Genomic DNA, 23,886 nt, shown 5'->3' with positions numbered 1-23,886 from the left:
AAATGTGAGGAGTGCAGCAATGGAATCCATAGAGATATGCTGGAGCCCTGAGAATCCACTGCCGGTGAAGGGCAGAAGGGCTGGTGAACCCACTTAGACTGCCAGTAGTCTCCACCCCCTTACTGCCCCTCTTCCACAGACAGCAAGATCAATGGTGGCAACTGGGCTCACTTACAGCATCCAGGTGGTAGACCAGCTCCAGACAGAAGAACTGCTGGAGCATCTTAAGATAATGCTGGCTTGTAGCAATAGCATGGGTTATGCTGCATCCTCTTGGAGTGCCTGCTCTTTAGCGTTATCCCCTTTGGCACTTATACTGCTCCAAATTGTAGGTTTATCAAAAATGCATGATTGCCATGCAAGGGCTGGTGGTGGCTAGTTACTGGGGGGTGCACATCATTGTGTGTAGCTGCCTGGTCTCTCTACCTAATTCAGATGGCCGTTTTGTTCCTGGCTGTGCTGCACAATAGATGAGGGTGTAACACTTTAGACAGTGGAGCCTGGGCTGTCCTGAGGTGTCTTGGGATGGCTGAAAGTTTTGAATTGTGTGGGACTGGGATGGTGAGGAGATGGTGAGGAGAGCCAGCTCAGGGTTTCTGTAGACGGCTAGGAGAAGTTCCCCATGCCAAAGTGGACAATTCCTCTTCTTGTCATGCTAAGCTGCTAACCTCAGGGAAGCAGAGTGGCTATTTTTAAAAAGCAACCTCTGCTTTACTCAAACAAGAGAAAATGGGAGCCTGAACCTTACTTACCAGAAACCCCAAGGCATCATGAACCGCCACTGAAGAAATGGAGTTCAGATGATCAAGACTTCACTACACCTGGTATTTAGCAATGTGACTGCTGATACGTGTTACAATCATCAATACCCTGAGTTTACTGTCAGAACAGCAATCATCTTCAGAAATCTATACAATTCGTGTGATAGATCTTCAAGGGCTTTACACTGGGGCTGTGTCTCCGTAATAGTCCTAATGCATCACATCACAGTATCTGAGAACAATTCATCTCTAAGCAAAATGTTTCAGCACCATACAACCGGTGCCTTGCGCTAGCTATTCCTTTTATGCTAGAAAATCACCACTCGTTTGTCCCAGGAGTGGGGGTAGGGAGGCTGCAGAAAATGCTGCCTAGAAATTGGAACAGAATTAAATGTTGCATAAATTAGTGCTGGATTCTGCAAAGGAAAAATTAAGTGGCATTAGAGCACGGCAAGAAAATCACTAGATCTGTATATATCTGTACATCGTGATTTTCTTGCTGTATATAATTTCAACATGATGATAGTATAATATAGCTACATTTTATTTTTAAGTCCGCATATACATAGATACAATTGTAATTATATATATATATATATATATTTAGTTTCTAATTTTTAACTGTATGTGTACACACATATATAGGGAATTAAAAATAAGAAGCTAAATTCCGGCAGAAAACTTTTTTATTGAGCTCCAACTGTTCTGCTGTTGTTCATAACCCAGTTTCCTTTCTCACAAAGAGACCTTTCGCATGGTTTTTCCTTCTGCCTCTATAACAGCTGCTCTCAGTGTTGTATCCTGAGTGATGATGAGGTTCTGAAAGTGTTTTTTTGGAACAGATGGCCAGGAGAGAGCTGGGGAATGTGCCAGCAGAAAGCTGGGGAATGTGCCAAATCCTGCAGTGACTGAGTGCTTTGGGTTCCAGCTCGCGTGCCTTTCCCCTGCCCTCTGCCCTAAGTGGCGCCAGCAGGACTTCCCAACTAGCACTCTGAACATCTGGAGTCTGCGACTGCCAGGAGAGAGAGGCGGGGGGAAGGCGGGGGGGGGGGGACCCTCCCTGCTCCAGCTTAGCTTCCATGTACTCAACAACGTTACTGACTAACAGAACAACTAATCAAAAACAAAGAAGAGGGGGAGGGAAAGAAAAAAGAACCTTGCAAGCTAAACAGCTGCAGCTGCACAGAAAAGCAAACTTACCCACTGCATTGGGTTAGCAGCTAACAGTCTATTCAGAAAGGTAACGAAACAAGCATCGTTCCAAAAGTTTGAGCGTGTGGTGGCGGTGGAGCTTGGATGCGAGGGGTAGCCCACCCAGCATCGTGTGGTGAATTAGCTGAGTGGGATACTTAGTGAGGTGCCATGGAGAGGCTGGCCTAGGGGAATGCCACAGCTGCTGTGTGTGCCATGGAGCCGTGCTCAAGGGTAGGGATGAAAGAGGGTTTGGAGTGAAGCCTGGAGAGAAGGCAGCAGTATGGCTGGTGTATCCACAACTTCGGAGATCCACTGGTCAAATCCTCTTGCAGAGGCAGCAGCCATCGCACAGATCATGAGCTGTAACAGCAGCTGGGTTAGTGCTCTGTGGCCTGAGATGAGGATATGGCCCCCATGAAGTCTCTTGTGCAAAGCCATTTACTCAGACTTTATGTCCCAGGCATGGCCTGTTTGTAGGGATGAGTGGGGGAGGAGGGAAAAGAACAATAAAAAGGATCATTTGTGTTAGTGGCAGAAGAAGGATCCATAATCCAACGTGTGTGGTCGTGACTGTGTAATGAATGAAGCTTGTTTGTATTGTGTGCCACTCTTCTACACAGCAATAGTGTGTGGTTAGCACTCTATCAGGGCCTGATTCAAAGCCCACTGCAATCAGGGGAATCTTTCCATTGACTTCAGTGGGCTTTGGATTGTGTTCTGTAGGTGTGTGGAATGCAACACAATATAGAAAAATATAATATGTGTTCTCGTTTCTGATCCACCCTTTGCTTTTACTTCCACAACACTCACGATAATGCCAACAGAGAGCTCTACCTGTGAATAGAGGACAGGATATATTCCCTATCCCACTGTGTCTATTTCAAAGGAGCTTATTACCCCATCTCTGTAAGATATGGAGTGGGACTCTATGTGCTGAATTCTGCCCATGAATGAGCATCCAGGTCTTCCATTCAGTGGGATTCATGCATGTGTTTTCAAGAGCAGGAGGTGGCTCAAATGATTTATATAACAGATTGAAAGGCAATTTTAAAAAATGAAGACGTTCATGAGAATCCTCTGTCCCGCTTTGCTCCCCATAGCCCATGGCCATTTATTTCACAAAGAGGCATTTGAAGTCCCTCATTTTACCCTTGGTTCCTTTTAAATAGGATCGCCAAACACCCTTACTTAAGTCTCAGCTACAAGAGCAGCATAAATTGTCAGATCACCTTGTGTTTTAGCCTTGTTAAGAGGAGCATTGTCTAGCATAAAAGGTTTCAAAGGATAGATCCAACTCTTCTAATTAAGATAATGGAGTGGAAAGAAAAAAATCCATTGTTTTTCCTATTGCAACAGCAAAGTCTGAACAACAGTCTAATATCCAGAATAGCAGCTAATTCAACATCTAAAACAAAGCAAAAGGCTACACATCATCAGCAAATTAAACATCTGGAGCCGCTGCCTATCAAAACAAACCCCAATCAGCTATTTTTTGTGTGAAAAGCTCATGGTGCCATAGCACATTCTGTAAACTGCTTGAGAATTGAAAGTGAGAGTGACATGAGAGAAGGAGACAAGCCCCAATAAAATAAAGAAGACAGCAGATAAAGGTACAGGGGGATGGAGTGAACTGAAGGAGATTGCTTGGGGACTTGACTGTCTTTACTTGGCTCGTTATAACTTTAAAGAGCAAGGAACAAACAACCCAAAGTCGATAATTCAGCAGAACCACCCAGAGAACAGCAACTTTTGAAAACTGATTAAAAACACACAGAGATCTTGGAAAATGTGCCGACTTCAAAATTAATGAGAGAGCAGTGGTTTTGGTCCAAGACACTGTATCCTCATCCAACAGTCTAAGGAAGACCCCCCCAGAAGAGAGAACTTTTTAGACCACCTGAAGTCCAGAGCTCAGTTCTTTTATGAACAAATATCCCAGCCTTTTAATTTAATAATGATTTCAGTGTTTTCATATCTGATATTTACACAGCTATGGATTATGGGGCTAGAGGGAAGGCACAGGAAATTAAGCGGATTCTGATTTTAGGTATAAAGAAGTGTTTTTTTCCTACATTTAAATAGTTTCACCTCGCCCCATTTTTAAATGCTAAAGATCACAGTCTTGTAATGTAAAGGTCCCAATCCAGAGCCCTTTGATGTCAAAAGGAGTATTCCCATTGCCTTCAAAAGGCGTCAGATTGGGCCCTGAAAGTGACAAAACTGTCCTTGGGTGTACTTTCATTGGTGCCAGGTGGAGCTTCCAAACTCTGTTAACCGATAGAAGCGCTGGTTTGCTCTCAGCGCTCTGACTGGTTGTTGGAATTATTGATTTGTTAGTGTGTCCAATCAGTGCCTCTTAGTTTTGGCCTTAGCCTTGACTGAACACCTCTTTGCCAGCATATTAGGAAATACTGACCAGGATAACGTGACACTTGTTGATTCGGCTGGAAGAGTTTGCTTTGCTGGATAGAGACTACGGGCCTAGCTCTGGCCTTGGGTAAACCTGAGGATGTTTACTGAAATGTTCCCCTGCCCAGCTGGGACCCCTAAACAAAAACATTGTGTTTGTGAGACTGAGAAATAGAAACTGATCAGTCTGGTGTCATTGGTATCATTGTGTAGGAGACAAAGACACCCCCCCTCCCCCCCGCCTCTACTTCTGAGCAGGCATGTGGGAAGACCTGGGCTTGCGTTTCTTTGGGAATGTGAGGGTTAGAAAGATTTTGTTTTGTGGCATGATTATTATTGTTGCTGACTAGTGGTTGTATGTGAGGGGGGAATGTGCTGCTGTCTGGTGAGAGTTTCTGCAAATGGGAAAGATCTTCTTTTATGTTCGAGTGAAACCAAGAGAATAAACAGCATAAATGGCAGGATTTAGATGTTTAATTGTTTATTAAAGACCAGTCCAAACCTAAACCGCAGCTCTGAACACCCGTGAATCTGGAGTGGTTTGAAATCTGGAACTGAGATTTATATCTTTAACCCTTCTTTTAGTTTCCATAATTTCGGAAAATGGTTCTCAAGCTATTGGAGATCCATCCTCCAAAAAACTGGTCTGCCATCCACCATCTCTTGCTCCTCTGCAGCTTGGTGGGGTATTGAGTTTGGGGCAAGTGGGGCACTGGTTCTGGGCTGTGCCTCCCTTCTCTTGCCCCACCACCCCACCAGCCATCAGCACTATTTGAAAAGGCTGTGAAGTTGACTCTAGTGGGCCTGTCCTCTGCCACAGACTCAACGCTATGCAGGAGAAGAGGGAGGAAGGGATGGGAATGCTGCCTTGTGTGGCTGAAGAGGATGGCACAGGGGCAGGATGACAACAAGAAGCACAGAGAGGAAGAGAATTGGTCTCTTTCTGCCCCTGCAATGGTTTCTTCTCACCATGGAATTATGCCATTTATTTTCTTAACCTGTGGGATAAGACCATCCAGGTGATCCCTTGCAACCTACCCCACTGGTTAAGAAACAATGACGTAAAGTGTTAGCAAGATATGTACGGAATGTCTAAGTTGACTCCGTCCTCTGGACCTTTCAGCGTGTCTCAGTCTGATATCTGTCGATATTTTAAATAGTAGCCATCTTGGCGCACGGGATTTGTCTTTTTGTGTATGTCTTGTATGGGACAGAGTACAAAGGTGTGCTAAGTCATAAATATTAATCGTGTCAGCTAAAGGAAGGGGCCAGGAGAGTGCAATTCTGTTTTATTTATAAATTGGGTTTATGAAAAAAGTATTTGTTGGGGAAAAAATGAGGAAACCTTTCTGAATCAGAGGTAGATCTTACTACAGCAGAAGAAGGTGAATACTGCTCAGCTTAGCTGTCCATTCATCCATTAAAGTCCTGCTGATTTATTATCCTGCATGACAACTGGGTACAGAATGCGGAGGGAAGTTCAATTCAAGTTTACAAAACTCTTTTTGTCGTAAAACTCTGAACAAAGACATCAATCACTCTTTTAATTTACCCATGTCACTTTCCAAGAGGAAAACTGGCAGAATGCTCAGTTTCCTCTTTAACACGGCTTGATGATGATTTCCCCTAATTGGTTCAATGTTAAGTAACCTGAAGGAATGCAATATGTAATTAGATTTAGTGTTGTTTCCCCAAGATACCCATATGTTCTTCAGGTCAGACATCTCGCTAATGTGTTTATATGTACAGCGTCTCCATTAGCTACTTTTTGTTGTCAGACGATTTTTTTTTGAGATAAGTGTTAGATTAAACAAAACAGAAAACAAAGCTGAGTGATTGTGTTTTATGATCTACAAAAGGCAACCCAGGGCTGGTTTGTTTTAACAAATAACAGCCACAAGACAACGCTAATAGGATCGTGGTCATGTTAAAGTGTGATGGGCAAGTAGCGAGAGGAAGAGCTTGGCCCAGAGAATAGGAAGGATGGAAAAGTTTTTAATTAGAGAGGAATGTGGTTGTTACAAGATCACACAGATCGGGGCGGGGAGGCGAAGAAAACCAAAAAATGGGGAAAGAATAAGGAATAAAAATAAGGAAATGTTCAAAGGATGGAGAAAGAAGGAAACCACCTTGGATTATTTGTGTTATTTTGTTCTCTTGAAACATACCTTCCTTTTTTTAGATCTCCCTTCTGCCTGCAAGGTCCTAGTGCACTGCTCCACGCATTCTGAGAAGCTCATGTTACTGTGGTCAGCACTGTAATCCATGTCAGCTAGTCTGGCCAGGGAAAGGATATAGTTACAGGCTATTCTCAAAATAGCCAGTTTGGACAACTTTTGACCATAAGAATAGCAGGGAACCTAGAAAGGGTAACAGGAAAAAAAAAAATTAGGCCAGACAAACAAAATATCTGTGCTTGAAGGCATGACAAAACAATTGTAGGTTATTTATTTAGCAGTTGTTTAACATAAATAGGAGTTTGACTGATAAAAATCCATATGGTGCCATCAGGTTTTTTTTAAAGAGAACTCCCCTGCTGATCTCCATGGGAATGAAACCAGTGTGAAGGTTCTTGATTTCAGCTGGGGCAATTCTGCTTAAAATCTGATGGTAGGATATGGCCCAGCATGTTTACTCTAATTCAATTTTGTGCTCAGTTGCCTGGCTGGTTTCATTTGGATACTGCAACCTTTGTGCCAGATTCTGATCCGCCCACTCACACTGAGTAGCACGTTACTCCACAAGCAATCACACTGACTTAAGCGGGACTCCTCACAGAGTACAGTGCTATAGTGTGAGTGAGTGAGGGGATCCGAATCTGGCCCCTTGAGCTTTGACAACAGCAATCAGCACTTACAGCAGATGTAGAGGCAAAAATACGGCATCGTTGCTGAGTAGAACCGTGAGACAGTCATTCTCTCCCAGGTAATCCACACGCCATAAATCTGATGAAAGACCCAGCAGTCTCACCCCATTTTTCAGCCAAGATTTAACAGCAGAGGGCTGTGGTGAGGTCTTCTATTACTAATAACTTAAGACTTTCACAGAACATACTCCTGAATGTTTTCTAGTATAATATGAAGTATTTGAAAAATAAGAACTAATAACTAATAATAATAAATTAATAAAAATAACTGGCACCTGAATAAACAAATTACAATAGCCTTGATTTATTTAAAATCATGATCTGGCAAAACTCTTAGTACATGCTTATCTTTAAGACATGAGTAGCACCCCCATACTCAAGTCCAATTTTGAAGAGAACTCTCCTAGCTGAAGTCCATGGTATTAATTTTGTGCTTTGCTAGCCTGGAGCCTTACTCACCAATTTACAGAACTGTCAGTGGGCCTTGCACTCAGTGAAAATCAGTGAGATTCTCCTGCATACAAAAACTTGGACTCTGAGGCCTGGTCTACACTACAGAGTTAGGTTGATGTAAGGCAGCTTGTGTCAACTTAATGATGTCAGTGCACACATGACAGCCTTGCTGCTGCCACTATAAGTACCCTACTACACCAACACTGTAACTCCACCTCCACGAGAGGCATAGTGCTTATGTCGGAGTGGTTAGGGCAATATAGTGTCCGTGTAGATACTGCATTACTTAAATCAACTGTTGGCTGTCACCCCAGGGAAGGTGGGGGGGGGCTCTAAGGGACCAGGGAGCCAGGTCAGGGGGCAGCTGGGCTCTCAGTGGGGAACTGCGGACGGAGCCCCCACGCTGCCTCTCTTAAGTTGGTGGAAGTGCTCCTGGTGAGGATGTACACCACCGACAGAAGAAGGGCAGTGAGAACATGAACCACCACAGTAATTACTGTGGTGGCTGTAAGTTGACCTAACATAGGTTGACTTAAGTTTGTAGTGTAGACGTGCCCTGAGTTATTTATCTGAAACCCATCCCTGTATGTTAGTTACCCAGGCTGTCTGTCTTTCTGTCAATCTAAGATTTTATACTGTACCCATCACCGGAATACTTGAACTCTTCTGTAGCGTCTGACTGCCCAACAGAGTCCCTTTCACTCTGATCCTGGGGATGTTAAAAAGACAATTGGGGAAGCTTCCTTTGTGCTTTTGCCCTTCTCATCCATGTCTCTCCCCTCAGGTTGTCTCCAGGTCCATGAGCAGATAATGCAGAGCGTACAACCAATACTCTGAGCCAAATTCATCCCTGGTGTAAAGCTGTTGATTTTAATGGAGGGATTACATTGGCCCTCCATGTCCAACATGTTTGCCAAACACATAGTCTCTCGGCTTGTAGGATGTGGGTTTGTATGATGAGACATCCAGGCGTATCTTGCACTTCTCCAAAAGCAAGCCAACAATCTTCACAGGATTTTCCTCACATTTTTTAAAATGTATAGCACAGTATAGGCAATACTGGGGATGTAGGGAACCTGCTCTTCTTTCTCTCGCTGGAAAACCCGTCTTCCACTTGGTGGCATTCTCACAGCACATGAATCAGGGACCCGCTTTAATGTTTACTAAGTAATAGAACCACCTCCTGTGTTCTGTTGTATTGGTGTACTGGGGAGCAGTCTCCTTCCTTTATGCCAGAAGCAAGCCAGGATAGCTCTACAGGAGCACTCAAAACATTCTCATGTAAGAGTCGTGTTAAGCATCGTCCATAATGCTCCACAGTAAATCCATGGCCTGGCTACGAATGGAACACAAGAATTCTATTGGCACTTAGTCTTGTGTTCTTTCTGCTAGATCACAGTTTCTCCCAACAGCCTGTTTACTTGGCTTTCAAGAGCTCCCTGCCTTCTCTCAAGCCTTTGTTGACACTTGCAGCTACCCACTGTGCTTCACTTCCGGTAGCACCTTGCCTACAACTCCACAATGGTCTTAAGCTGGGCATTTTTCTTGTTAAAGGAGAATCCATGGCAGCGACAAAAACAAAATATCTGTTATCATTGGCAGGATATGACAGAGCCAATCTTGGATCAAACAGAAGTCACAGCTGATGATCAAAGCAATATGGAGAATAAAATGGAAGGTTTCAATGAAAAGTGGGAACGATTTCAAAGTTAGAGCAAGAAAGTTAAATCAAGTGGAAGTAAAATGGACCATGAAATACTTGAGGCTGATGCACACGTCAGCCAGTTACAAAAATAAAATGGAGGAAAATATTTTTTCCCTCCTTTCCTTCCCCTCCCCCTCTTTTTTGTTATGGTAGGTTTTTTTTTTTTTTTTTTTAAAGAACAAATTATTTTGTGAGCCATGTTTGTTACAGAAATCACCAGCTGGGATTAGAAGACACTTTTTTCCGTACACGGTGACAACATATAAATTGGAGCAGCCCCGAGAGAAGGGTTTATTCAGGAGTGTGCACACCCGGACAGTTTCAGCTTTTCAGAGAAGATCAGAGAGCAGGACGGTGGGTGCAGTACAGGAACACAGACAGATACGGGTTTTCTCTATAGTAACAATGTTAGAATAGCTTTTCCCGAGGAGCACTTCCCATCTTGACTCAAATTTAATGGCGGAATTATAAAGAGGCTTGTGTGTTAATTATTAAGAGAGCTGAGACACAAAGTTCAGACCTGGTCTGGATCCAAACATTCCCCAAAGAGGGGGAGTTCAAATTAGGGTTTTGGTATTCGCCCATCTGTAAGAGAAAGCCAGAAGTGGGCTGACGGGCATAGGTGTTGCAAGCCCTGGCTATGCACAGGTGGTGGGGACGGACTCTTAAAAGCAGGTTTAAGTGTCAAGAACAGATTCTATATTAGAGTATTTAGAGATTTATGGCCCGATTCTGCTCTCACTTACATTGGTGTAACACCAGTATAACTCCACTCGTGTTAGTGATACACTGATTTACCTAGGCATGAGTGAGAGCGGAAGCAGTCTTCTAATTTACTCTTTTAAAGAGAGCAAACCTTTTGGCTCATCAGATTTCAGAAGCTAAGCAGGATCAGGTTTAGTTAGTGCTTGAATGGGGGACATACAAAGATTTAGGATGAACATAAGAACAGCCATGCTGGATCAGACCACAGGTCCATCTAGCCCATTATCCTGTCTTCTGACACTGGCGAGTGCCAGATGTTTCAGAGGAAATGAACAGATCACGGCAGTTTATTGTCCCCTATTGTCCAGTCCCAGCTGCTGGCAGTCAGAGGCTTAGGAACACCCAGATCATGGGGTTCTGTCTCTGATCATGTTGGCTAAGAGCCATTGATGGAACTACCCTTCATGAACTTACCTAATTTTTTTTTTAACCCTGTTATACTTTTAGCCTTCACGGCATCCCCTGGCAAGGATTTCCACAGGTTGAAATCTGTTTCCACAGATTTCTCACTGTGCAATGTGTGAAGAAGTACTTCCTTATGTTTGTTGTAAACCTACTTCCCATTAATTTCATTGGATGACCCTTGGTTCTTGTGTCATCTCTTTTCTAAGCTGAACAGTCCCAGTCTTCTTAATCTCTCCTCATACTGAAGCTGTTCCATTCCCCTAATCATTTTGTTGCCCTCCTCTCTGTTTTCCAATTCTAATATATCTTTTTGAGATGGGGTGACCACAACTGCACGCAGTATTCAAGGTGTGGGTGTATCATGGATTTATAGCATGGCATTATGATATTTTCTGTCTTATCTATTCTTTTCTTCATGGTTCCTAATGTTCTGTTGGGTTTTTTGACTGCTACTGCCCATTGAGCAGATGTTTTCAGAGAACTATCCATTCACTATGGATGAGTCTACTCATAAATGCATGGGCAGGAGGATTTCTAAATTTCAGATGACGACAGACACTTAATTAGAATGTTCCCTTCATCTCTCTTCCCCCCGCTGCTTCCCAGCTAGTAGCACGGCCTCCAATATTACGTATAGAGGAGTTAGGAGGGAAGATTTCTCTAATATGAGAAATGCTGTTGTCTGCCAGAAAGGCAAGGAAATTGGCACTACCCAATATTTATCTATGTTAAGAAGACACTGGGCTGGTAACCCAATGGCAGCTGAAGTTTGGGCCCTGGGATTAATTAGTTAAATGTTTGTAAAGTATGTTGGTGTCCACAAGGGCTAAGTACTATTATTGTTTCCTTGTTCCCCAGATAGGCACAGGCTGGAAGCAATGTAGAGAGCACACTGCAGAAAATGTACCATACGGAATAACTCTGCATTGGCAGGAGGATGGATGGGATGGGATGTAATGTAACAGGTCTGTTCCATCTCTGATAGCTATGATTCAGAGGCAACGCTTTTGGAACCCAAAGATGCTCCATTTGAAGCCAGTGGGAAGTTTGCCATTCAAGCTAGCTCAGGTAGGGTAGCCCGTGGGAAGCCAATGGGAAGTTTGCCATTGGCTTCACTGGATTAGGACCAGGCCCTCAGCCAGCTCTGTGCTCTCTTGTGTCCGATCCTGTCCCATCCCACTTAAGAAATAAAGGATGGAAGATGCATCCCATTCCCATCACTGGAGGGAAGGATGCTGTGACCTGAGGCCATTAAGAGTGGTCTGGAGCAAAGTAAGGGGAAGTCTACACAGCTAAAGCTACACACGGGCTGCCCTACCTGAGCTAGCTTGAATCCAGCTAGCACGGGTAACCACAGCCGTGAAGGTGACGCAGCACAGGCTAACAAGCTTGGTGTGTACCCCAGTCTGGGAAGGGCTTGGTCTACCTGCGCAGCACTGTCTTTGCTGGAATTGTTACCAACCCTGACTGGACTCCAGTTAGCCGGGGTAGGCTAACTTGTACACAGCTTTTGCTTATCCTAAGTGGGGGAAGTGGTGGGTACAGGATCCATTAACAGCTTCTTCAATTAGTAGGACAATAGATATAGTCACAATAACTGGCCAGATCCTCAGCTGGTGTAAATTAGAGGCGCTCCAATGATTTGGATAGAGTTATGCCAGTTTACATCAGATGAGGATCTGGTCCAATATTTCCCTTCCATTACCAAAAGAACATGTTAATTTTTGTACAAATACATTATGAGCTCATACAAATAAACACTATGAATCTCGTTCCACACTCTCTTTTCACTGGTGTAAATCAGGAACTACTCTAGTGAAATCAGTGGAGTTACACCACTCTAACACTGTGTAAGTGTCAGAAGAATCAGGCCCTGGGTAGAGCCGATCCTGCTCTGTTGCGCTGCTGTAAATCTGGACTAACTTCGCTGCCTTGCGTGGACTCGCTCTGGAGTTACATAAGCATAAATGAGAGCAGAATTTGGCCCCACCTGTAGAGTTGATAACGCAAGGTTAAGCAGTAAAATGTACATGCTAACAATACACTATAAAGCAAGACCTCCTGACAGCAAACTGCCTCTACAATGTGCCATAATAAGCTGTTGAATTTGCCTATCTTTTAATTCCTCTGGTTTATTTTTGTGCTGGGAGTTAAAATATTTTAGAGCCCCACTGGGAAGGTAGTTGGCTGGCTTCTCGATGAGTCCTTTTAGAACGCGCAGTGTAACTTAACTGTCTCATTGTTTGTGTTGAGCAATATGCCAAAAAAATTTCCAGAAGGTTCACATGAATGTCTAGTGCTTAATAGCGCTGGCTTTATTATATCCCTCCTTCCAACCTGAGATGAGTTAGTGCTTCCACAAGGGTTCAGCGACCTCAATGGGGTACTGGCAGGTTAGAGGAGTGAGGAGGACTGTTGGTTTTAAGCTCCCACCCATGCCCAATGCTGGGTCAGGTGGGGTGAACTGTTCACTGGATTTTCTCCTGGAAGAAGCTGACCTACTGCCTCTCTCTCTCATGCATAATTTCCCTAGGACTTGGAGAAAGGCAACATCATGTCTGGGACAGCAAAAGAGGCAGCTGACCACCTTGACAAGTTCAAGAACATGTCCAAAATATCGTCACATGTTCCCAAATTGTTATTTAAAGGGACGTGTTAAATGAAAAGCGCTGTGGATGAGCGTGTTTGGTTTTGTCTGATAGCACGTGTGGGTGGGTGCGTGTCACAAAATGTATGTGTAAACAAACAAGAACTAGCACAAGCCACGGATTTTTTTTTGTTTTGTTTATTATAATTCTTTGGATATGGATTTTTTTTTTTTTTTTGCTGTTACATTATCTGCCCTGATTGCCCCAAGTGCGCCTGGGATCCCAGATCATTATTTGTTTTGTTTGTATTCCGGCAGTACCTTGGAGTCCCAGGCACACAGCTGCGTCCCATTGTGCTAGGTGCTGTATAGGGCTGGTGAAGAATGCATGTGCACAGGGTTCACATATTCTAGATGATCTGGTGGTACCTTCTGGACTTAAACTCTGTGACTCTGTGAGCAAGGATATCTCCAGTGCTGCAGCCTGTCCACTGCTCTCTAAGAGCTTTCCCATAGCTAGATATGCCTTATGCATGTGCAGGTGATTTACAGGTACAAGATGGCAGGCACTGCTGTATAGTGCATAGGATTATTCCTACAAACCCTGATGTTTATTTCAGGTATGGGACTGGGCCTTATTGGTGTGTCTACACTGTAGCTGCAAGTGTGCCTCCCCAGCCTGGGTAGACAGACTCACTCCAGTTCAGCTCAAGCTGAAAATAGCAGTGTGGACGTTGTAACACCAGGAGCAGCGCCGGTGAGCCACCTGAGCTTGGACCCAGGGGGCCAAATTCAGCTCAGGAGTAAGTGATTAAGCTTCACTGAAGTGGCACCTGTTTACACCAGGGCCAAATTTGGTCCCCCTGATCCATCTGACTCATTTGCCAAACCAGGATTATTGTTCTCCTTTTCTGTGAGCATCTCTGCTGCTGCTCTGGCCAGTGTCCCCAGGTGTCTGTCAACAGAGCGCCTCCTGGAAAACAGCTTCTCAGGCAGTGCTGGCTGCCACGTGGGAAAACCCTACCCTCTCACTGAGGAGCAGGGTCCTGCTTCCCTGTGCCTCCCTCTGCATATGAGTGCTGCTCTCCAAGTTATGCAGGGGGCAGAATTAGATAGGACTGGGGCGATAACACTAACGTTATGGATGAATCAAGCTGTGGCCAACACACAAATTGGTCAATGCACAAAGCAGACGCAGGATGTGAATGAAGGTGCTGACAATTACAGTATTGCTGATTCGGTGCTTGGGCACTGTCCCACCGTAGTTGCTGACGAGGATAATTTGAGAACAAACTAGGGTCAAGCAGGGACTGGGGGTTGGATCCAATACCCATTGATGTCAATAGGAGTCTTTCCTCTGATTTCAGTGGGAGTTGGAGTGAGCCCGAGGGGAGAGGAAAGGATAACTGACTGTGTCTACAGCAGAAAGAGAAAATACATATGGTCAGTCACAGGATTTTGTATCAGGTGACAAAACCAATTAGACATTAAGCAACAACAGACACACGGCTCTTTTCTTTGTGTAACATTTTCCTGAGTTTGGGGAGGTGTGTTGGAGTTTTCTCTGTCTTCTTTACTGTCTTCTCCCTTGTTCTGTTAGGTTATCTGCCTACTTTAGATTGTGTGTTGTTCATGGCAGGGGCCTTGTCATCTCCCTTTGTATGTACCCCCCCATGGCACTAGAAATCATAATAGTGTCACTCAGAACTGGTTTAAACGGCTTCCGGGCCCAGATTAACGTTGTGATATTCTGTTGCCAAGCACAATGGAAATTCTACACCTGGAGCGCTCCGTTGGGGGATGCGCCTTGAAGGCAGAGATCCTCCCTTGGGGCCACGTTCAGCTCTTATCGAAGTCAGTGGGAGTCTCTCTGCTGACAGCACCGGAGCCAGAACAAACCCTGTCAGGCCGACTCCAACCCACAGTAAAGTCAATGGGAAGCTTTTCAATGACAGCCGCTCAATCTGCTCCTGATGATACACACTGTAAGTGATCACAGGAAAGTTCAGTCCTGTGGAAGTGGGATCTCTTTTACACTCATTTAACTACCAGTGAGTAGCAGCTAAGAGAAGGACACGGACACCAGCAGACAGCAGTGAAGGAATGTGAAAGGGTGGCGAATTCAGCTCCCAGTAGCATAGAAAGCTGTGAAACCCATGAGTAAAACATCCCTGGGACACACCTCAGCCTGGAGAGTGGGCCTATCAACTGCTAAAGAGAAAGAAAGGAGTACAAATGTGGTGGTGGAAAGGTTTAGAAAAATGCTCACCTAGTTCAAGGCGAAGAATGAATCTGTGGAAACATCTGCTCCCAGCACAGCGACTCCAGCTCACTGGGGCTCCATGGACCATATTTTTGAGGAGGAGTTTGAGACGAACATCAAAAAGCTACATATGTGCCAATGTGGGCAGTTCTCCAGATCAGACAGAGAGATGCGTGCCTCCCCTCCTATCAGTGGAAATCTTGCTGCCATTTGAGTATTCTCAGCTCTTAAACGGGCTGTTCCAGAATTCAGCACCAGTGGGATGCAAATGAATGACATGGTGGAAGACTTTGCCACTTATTCTGGCACAGGCATCTCTTGCTGCAAAACTGAATTTGTAAACTGCAAATTGTTGCTGGTTACTGAGATAGCTTTTACAGTGTCTCCGGGTCCTAGCCCAAATAGTAGAGTGTTTGAAAACATGCTGGCGTGGGTGTTTCATTCATTTTGATGCCATCATTCTACCTCATTTGAACATGGTTTGGCCTGTTCTGATCTCACTTTTACATTATTGTAAACCTGGAGTAGCTTCACTGAAGCCCTTAGCATTTCACCAGCATAAGTGAACTCAGAATGAGGTGAGATGGAACTTTGTTCTCATTAACAAAGCACTGGAGACATGTCTTCTCCCTCCATAGCATCTGGGCCCCTGAAAGTCAATGGCCACCAGGAATGACGGGGGTGCAAAAGAGTCTATGGAAACAGAACCTTGTCCTGTCATGTGCTCAGATACCATGGTGATGGGCGCAGTATAAGAACCGGAATAGAATAGAAAATACCCACACTAACATCACTAGGACAGGCAATGGAAGCCGAACATTTTTCAGTATGGTGAGCTGAGCGTTAAGGGGGGAAAGGCCATGGCCCTATATTTGAGGGTCTATAGCAGGAGTGGCCAAACTTACTGACCCTCCGAGCCGCATACAATAATCTTCAGAGTTTGAGAGCCGCAAGACACGCACCATCTGCCCCGTGGGGAAGTGCCTGCCGGGGCATCGGGCTTCAGCCCCAATACCCCCCCACGGGTCTAAAGCCCTTAGGCACCCCACCTCGCTCCCCGAGTCTGGTAGGTGAAGATTGGGGTGGGGAGGCTGGGGAGGCTTCGTAAACCGCACTTTAACTGTAAAAGAGCCATATGCGGCTCATGAGCCACAGCCTGGCCGCACTGGGTCTGTAGGTTGTAGCCCTCTCGGCCACCTGTGAGACAAGGCAGCAGCAGAGAGAAAAACTAGCAGAAGCGTTTGCACTATTTTAAAGTGTTTTAGTGCATACAGATAGCGAGGCCCTTTTCCCATTATCCCCGCATGGAGCAGGAACTACCCTGTCGATCCCAATAGTCTTTGTACTAGTGGGAAGATGTTGCTCTGAGGAAAGATCCACAGATATCAGGGAATAACTTTTCCAGTAGCCACGACCAAGAAGTCACTTGTGGAAATCTCTAGGGAAAGAAACGGCTATTTGCTTGCGTACCACTCCATGAATGCCCTAACAGCATTGTTGTCTTAGCAGCTAGATACTACAGAGTGGCTAGGCATTCTGGTGCCAAGATACTGTAGTGATGGATGCATTAGAAATGCAGGGAGAGAGAAATTCATGCTACTGGTGGCATAGATACAAACGGAAGGGACCCAGTGTAGCGCAGCAATACCCAAGTGCTGCTCTCATTTTAAAAAGCTGAGTCGCTTTCCAGAATATACAACTGCCCTTCTAACTCCCATCTCGGAGGAGAAGTCTGAACAGGGGAGCAGAATGGGAATAGCTAAGTACTTAACGACATGCCTGGACTACTCTTTCCTTCTGCAAAACAACTGTGGTTGATTCTCCTCCCCACCAAGCAAAAAACAAAACAAAACAAAAAACAGCCTTACTGCCATCTGGATAGCTAGCAAATCCAGCTGAAACATGTGTGCCATATGTACACAGCTGTATAGTGTACGTATGCCGCTGCGATCCATCTGCCCAGCATGCTGCATACCAGTTGCTTGACTTAGGGTGGGCTGGGAAGGAGGATTCAGGAACAGGCTGGAAAGAGAGAACATATTGCAGAGAAGCAGCATTTTTCTTCTCACCGCACAGGATTGGGCCCCAGGCGGCTTAGTACTTATAAGCCTCTGCTTATGTGAGCACTCTAGCTGAAGCTGGTGCTGTGTCTTATATGGGATCAGGCCCTGTAGCCCCAAACAATTACTTCATAGTCGAATAGACTGCAACTCTGGTGAGCAAAGTCTATTTAAATCCATTTCGCCACACGTGCAATCTGAATGTATGGCTCTGTTGCACTCGCTTTCCAGACTGCACCTCCAGTTGCTGGTGTACAACGTGACACCTCTGCTTTGATTTCAGAGCTTCCGTTCCCTTCCCAAAGAAGGAGTGTAGGGCTGGGAAACAGACTCAGCAATGGTGACTCTTCTGCGCCACTTGCCGCCCAGCCTATGGCGAGGTATCGGTTTCAATGCTTCAGGGAAAGAATCCCAGCTGCTCAAGAGATGGCTGCGTGATGACAAGGAAGGAATGGAGGAATAACTTAACAAAAACTGAGGTCCGTGTGTGACCTTCTCCTAGTGGGCAGAATATGGGGATTACCTCCTGTCCAGCATGCTGGGGGTGGGCATTAAGGCTTCACTTAGTTGAGATCTGCCAGTTAATCTCTACAAATGAATCTCTGTATAATCCCTATCTGAGCTCTTTGCCCAGGAATGCAAAAAATGTCAGGCAGTTCCTTACCTATGGATGCCTATATCATGCCACAATGGAAGCATATTAAACTTGCTCTGTCCTATATACAGCTGTTGAGTACAAAACCGCTCACCACATCTTGAAAGTTGAGTTCAGGGCATAGGAGTGGGAAGGGGGGTAACTAAACTCTGTCAGATTTTTCAGATATACAGTGTGGGCCTATCCTTAGCTGCTGTCAGCTCCACTGAATTCAGCATGCTACAGAAGAAGTATCTGCTATAATTTTCCAGGTCTATCTGAATGACTCCCAGAAGGCCTTGCCATTTTGCCATCAGATTTGATATGGATGATGCAAGTTGGAAGCCAGTGCTCTGCACATGGACAGGATGGTTGCTCATCCATTGGATCTTCCCCCTTGTCACATGTAGTGCCAAGCACATTGTTGGCGGTTAACGAAAAACAAATCAAAACATCACTAAATGATCCACTGACCTACTCCCCTTCCCCGCATCGAATTGCCAAGAAAACCTGCCAGTGCTTTTCTTAAGGGAAAACAAACCTCGTCTGGGGAATGAAGTTGTCTGTCCACAGCCTATGCACCAGTCTGTTCAAAGTGCTTCAGCACTGACCTGGGGGCAGCAGCTTTGGGGGTGAGCGGAGAGCTTAGGCTGCTTTCCATGTTCACTTGATCCTTGCATTCTCAGCTGAACCCAGGCCTGAAATAATTTATGGAGATAGGGCCGAACCCAGGAGTTTAAAGACTTTGCATGAAATGCCCAGTTCCCAGGAGAGTTGGGCCTCAGTGTGCTGCTGGCTTGGTTTCTGCTTGAGGTCAGCAAGGATGGAGACTGCCAACGAGTTGGGAAATTAGTGCCACTTTCCATTGTTGGGTTTTTTTTGTTACCTGGATGCCTATCCATTGAGAACTGGACTGAGACAGTCACATGCATTGCACACAGGTCACCGAACAGCCAAAATGGGGCAGCAGTTTTTGAAAACAAAAATATATCAAGTGTCTACTTTAAATTTACAAAAGGCTTAATTTTGCAAGACTCCCTCTTACTGTGTGTATGCACAGGGCCTAGAACAGTGGGGCTATAATCTTAATTGAAGCTTTCTGCTGCCTCCACAATATAATCAATAATAATATCTTAACGTAGGGACAAGTCAGTGACTTTACACTGAAAAACTGCCTCATGATGAGCCTAATCTTGTTCCATTGAGGTCAATGGCAAAGCTCCTGTTTGCTTCAATGGGATTAGCAATGGTCCCTGTGTGTTCCCAAAAGTGGATAATAAGGCGGGGGGAATTAACCAGCCACTCTGGGATAGGCAGCCACCCATCCTTAAAATCAACATCATCCTTCAGAAGCTTTTCAGGCAGCATAGCTAGAAACCTCAAGAGATATTCCTTAAAGGCAGAGCACTGAACAACAAAGTAACCACGTACAGAAAAACAGGGCCTGATCCTGAAGCCTCTCTCAGGTGACCCAATGGAACAGTGCACATGAGTAAAGGCTGCAAGATGGAGCCCAAAGGGTCTGATTCAGAAACCCTGCAAGTCTCACTGACACCAATGGGCCTGTTCATGTAAGCAAGGGCTGCAGGACCAAGCTGAAAGGACCTTCTGGGAAATGTGAATGCTCAGCACCTCTCAAGATCAGGCCCCTACTTTGACAGGGAACCTTATGTGACCCTGCCTGCTGTACTCTTCCTTCATATCCTTGGAATGCTCTTACTGGCCTTTACAGAGAAGGCAAAGGAACAAAAGCTGGCCAAGCGTGGAGAACGGTTTTTTAATGGCTCTCTGCTTTCACCAGGCAGGCCACTACAGTGGAAAACAATTTAATTAGTCAACGAAGGGAAAGACTAAGCACTGAAAAGTGCAATTTTGGGGCTCACAAAATGTGACTAGGTCAGAACCTGCCGTTTTATTGCACTTCGGGGTCTGGTTTTGAGAACAGCTCAGCACTCATTGCAGGCTCCAGTCCCAGCTCGCTCTCCTCTTTCTTTCACAGGGCCTGTCTACTCAGCACATTTTGCCAGGTCTGGAGGTCATGTTATAACCCTCTTGGGTCTGTCTTGCCAGTATAGACAGGACCAAATGATGTTCTAACTGTTATAGCCCGATCTCTACAGGCACTAAACTACCTTAGCGTCTCTGTAGACACATCCCAACCTACCAAGGGTGCTACGTGAACCAATTCATTAATGATTGTGGAACTCTTTGCTAGAGGATGTTGTGAAGGCCAAGACTATAGCAGGATTCAAAAAAGAATTAGGTAAGTTCATGGAGGATAGGTCCATCAATGGCTATTAGCCACTATGGGCAGGGATGGTGTCCTGAGTCTGTTTGCCAGAAGCTGGGAATGGGCGACAGGGGATGGATCACCTGATAATTACCTGTTCTGTTCATTTCCTCTAGGACACCCGGCATTGGCCACTGTTGGAAGACAGGATACTGGGCTAGATGGACCTTTGGTCTGACCCAGTATGTACTGGGAGGTGCTCAGATACTGTGGTGATGAACACCACAGAAAACCCTACAACTAACTAACTAACATGAAAGGCTTCACTTTTGCAAGGTACATACGCATGTGGACCTATTCAAGGGGTCAGAGTTAGGCACACATGCCCCTTGCTGAATGGGTCCAGTGTCACCAGATAGGCGGATAGATGTGCTTCCTTCACACTAAGTTGCTTCACCCAACACCATGTTCAGAAGGTGACCATGATGCAGTGACATTGTCCTGAGCATTATTTAACATTTCAGATGTTCTCTTTTGCGCTTGAAAAAAGTTTATATTTCCCATTCAGGCAGGATGATGAGAATTTGATATGCTTTTCTAAAAGAAAGCTTGTTCTTCACATTGGCTTAAAGGGTACCTTGAAGATGCATCATGTAGAATGATGAACTAGGCGGAGGATGTCAAAGAGGCCTAAGGGGCTTAGACACCCAACTCAGAAGTCCATGGGAGTAGATTTCCTCCCCTGTGTCTCTTTGAAAATTCCCAGCCCAACTCTTCCAGGTAAACAACAAGAGTGAGGTGAGCTATTGTGTCATGAGCTGGGATTTAGGCTTCATCATGGCTCACAACTTTGGCAAGCAGTTTGCTACAGTTCTCTCTCCCACCCCCTGCCTGGTATGAATAAGCTGCCCATATAAAAAGCCAGTGTGATTTGGGTTGGGGGGGAGAGGTTTTTAAGAGTCCATTTTCAATCCTTAGCTGCTCTAACCTTAAAAAAAAGTTTTGATAACCACTGACCAGCTAGGTGAGTACTATTAATGGCTCTTGTACTCTGTCCTTATCCTCGCTCCACTAAATCAGGCTGTATTTGTATTGTCATAATAACCCAGAGTGAGTGCAGGCAACCCCAAATAAAATGGAGTTTCTGAGCTTGTTCAACACCCAGAAAAAGTAAAATATCTCTGGGAAAATGATAGGAGTAAGGTGAGGTGTAATCAAGAGGACAATGAACTTGATTTAGGAAGATCTAGTTTATGCCCAGCATGAAACCCAGGTGAATTCTTCTGAGGAGAGGAATGCTGCATCCATGAGCAGTTTTGGTGCTGAAAAAACGCAGCGTTAGAGCCAGAGTTTTAAACTGTCAAGTAATTAGCCCATCCTGTGCAGAATTAATACCCTTTATTCCATCAAACTACCCCTCCCCTCCCCACCGAATCTCATTAGGAATGCAAACAAAAACTCTCGGGCACAAACCGGTGAGCGACCTTTTGGGTGAAGTTACGTGACAAAGGTCACGGAGAGCGCACCCGCTGCGTGGCATGCCCCCGCAGCAGGGCATCTCGCGCAATCAGAGGCGGATTTATTAGCATTTCATTTCTTTGGCCGGCAAATGTCTTTTAAACGACCAGCGGAGAGGCGCACCCCCCGGAAGCCGATCCCCGGCTGCACCCAGCAAAACCTCAGGGAAGAAGGAAGAAACAGCGCGGGTGGGTTTCACTCTCTTTCTCCTTTGAAGTCAAACCCCTTGCGGGGGAAGGGGAGAGAAGACATGCAGCGGAGCCGGGCCGGGCCAGGCAGGGGGCTGCCCCGGTGTGATTTAGGAGCGGAGGGGAAGGGGAGGCGAGGCGGGTACCTGTTTTCGCAGCGCCTCGAAGGCGGCACTGATGGTATGCACCCGGGTCCTCTCCCGGGCGTTCGCCAGCAGCCGCCGGGTCTGCTGGATGGCTTTGATCTCCGAGGAGACGCCGGCCGTGTCCCCCAGCCGTTTCCTCGGCGATGCGGCGGGATCCGGCGAGCTGCTGTACGCTCCCTGTGCCCCCGAGCCGTAGGCGCTTTCCAAAGGGCGCTGCGGCGGGCACAGGACGAGCCTGGGCGGCAGGCTCGGCTCCGGGCACGGCGGCAGCCCGTTCAAAGCGGCCGGGGGCAAGCCGGGCTCTTCGCGCAGGGGCGGGCAGGCGAGCCCGGCCGCCGGGAACGCGCCTTTCCGCATGTCCAGCGCCCCGGCGGCGCTGCCCGCCCCGCCGGCGTCCGGGAGCTGCGGGGCCGCTGCCCCCTGGGAGGGGCCCGCCCGGCTGTCGGGCACCAGGCTCGCGGGTCTCTCCAGCAGCCTCCCCCCGCCGCCGCCGCCGGCGGCCACGCGCTCGCGGACTTTCAGCGCCACTTTGAAACTTTTGCAGCCCTGCGCTGGCGGCTCTTTGTGCTTCCGCTTCAGCTTCTTGAGGCCGCCGAGCTCCTTCACGCACAGGCTTTGCCACGGCTCCTCGTCCAGGAGCTGCATGTTCCTCATGCTGGGAGCCTGTCAGGGAGCGCCTGCCTCGCTCGCTCGCGCTCTCAGGTCGCTGGCTCCCCCCGCAGACATACACCCTCCCCCCCCCCCCCACCGCCCGGCTCCGCGGCTGCTGCTGGGTTGGGTGCAGCGGTGTTACCACGCGGCCCCGTGCAGGCAGGGCGGCGGTGGGCGCCCGCCCGGAGCCGTCAGAATGTCAGCTGGAGCCCCGGCCGCCTTGGCCGCGTTTGCGGGGAGGGCACGCCGCGCTCCATCTGTGTTTGTTTAGCCTCAGTTTACACAGAAGCCCCTGTGAGCGAGATCAGTCAGCGCGCCGCCTGTGACAGGGAGACTGCCTCGCACAGCCGAGAGACTTCCCAGCCTTGCAACCCCACAGATGAGCTTTAAAGAAACAGGAAGCATTTCCACCCCCCCCCCCCGGCAACAGCTGTGCTGCCTATCTCCTTTGTTCAACCCCCCCCCCCCCCCCAGCCCCACGACTTGCTGTTTTATAAAAGTCTGTTTCCTCGCGACACACTGGCAGAGACAAACTCTCACCCCTAATAGAGACACATACTTGCTTAAGAAGAAAAGGAGGACTTGTGGCACCTAAGAGACTAACAAATTTATTTGAGCATGAGCTTTCCTGAATGCATCCGATAAAGTGAGCTGTAGCTCGCTAAAGCTAAAGTCTCTAAGGTGCCACAAGTCCTCCTTTTCTTTTGGCGGATACAGAGTAACAGGGCTGCTACTCTGATACTTGCTTCAGAGCAATTCATGATGTGCCGCCTTTTACATGGAACAGTTTCCCCCAAAGCTTCCTAAATTAATGGCGGGGTGCCTGGTTTCCTGCAGTCCTTTTCTCCTTCCCTTCCCCACTGGTCAGGGGTCTATTTCTTTATTTGTTTTTATTTGCTAGCTGAAGAGGGTTGTCTTGGTTCTAGCCTAGGGTTGTCTTGCCTAATGCTGCTATCAGCCTCATTGATCATTCACATACAAGGGGAAGAAACTGATCTATACAGTATGAGAAGCTGGGGAGGTGCTTAACTTGACACATTCTTCTTAATTA

General features: G+C 46.5%; 1 protein-coding gene across 1 annotated transcript in view; it reads right to left on the bottom strand.

The window, feature by feature from the left end:
* Positions 1–22,913, bottom strand: part of ATOH8 (atonal bHLH transcription factor 8) — a 28,947-nt gene extending 6,034 nt beyond the window's left edge. Inside the window, exons 1-2 of the mRNA XM_073342842.2 lie at positions 22,185–22,913; positions 6,533–6,724 (exon numbers count right to left, since the gene is read on the bottom strand). Of these exons, the coding sequence (XP_073198943.2) occupies positions 6,533–6,724; positions 22,185–22,838 (846 nt within the window). The 5' untranslated portion in view covers positions 22,839–22,913. The remainder of the gene's footprint in view (positions 1–6,532; positions 6,725–22,184) is intronic.
* Between the last annotated feature and the right edge of the window lie 973 nt (positions 22,914–23,886).

Source organism: Lepidochelys kempii, chromosome 4 (genome assembly GCF_965140285.1).
Source record: "Lepidochelys kempii isolate rLepKem1 chromosome 4, rLepKem1.hap1, whole genome shotgun sequence".
NCBI classification, from domain to species: Eukaryota; Metazoa; Chordata; order Testudines; family Cheloniidae; genus Lepidochelys; species Lepidochelys kempii.
This window is presented reverse-complemented; position numbering and strand designations above follow the sequence as displayed.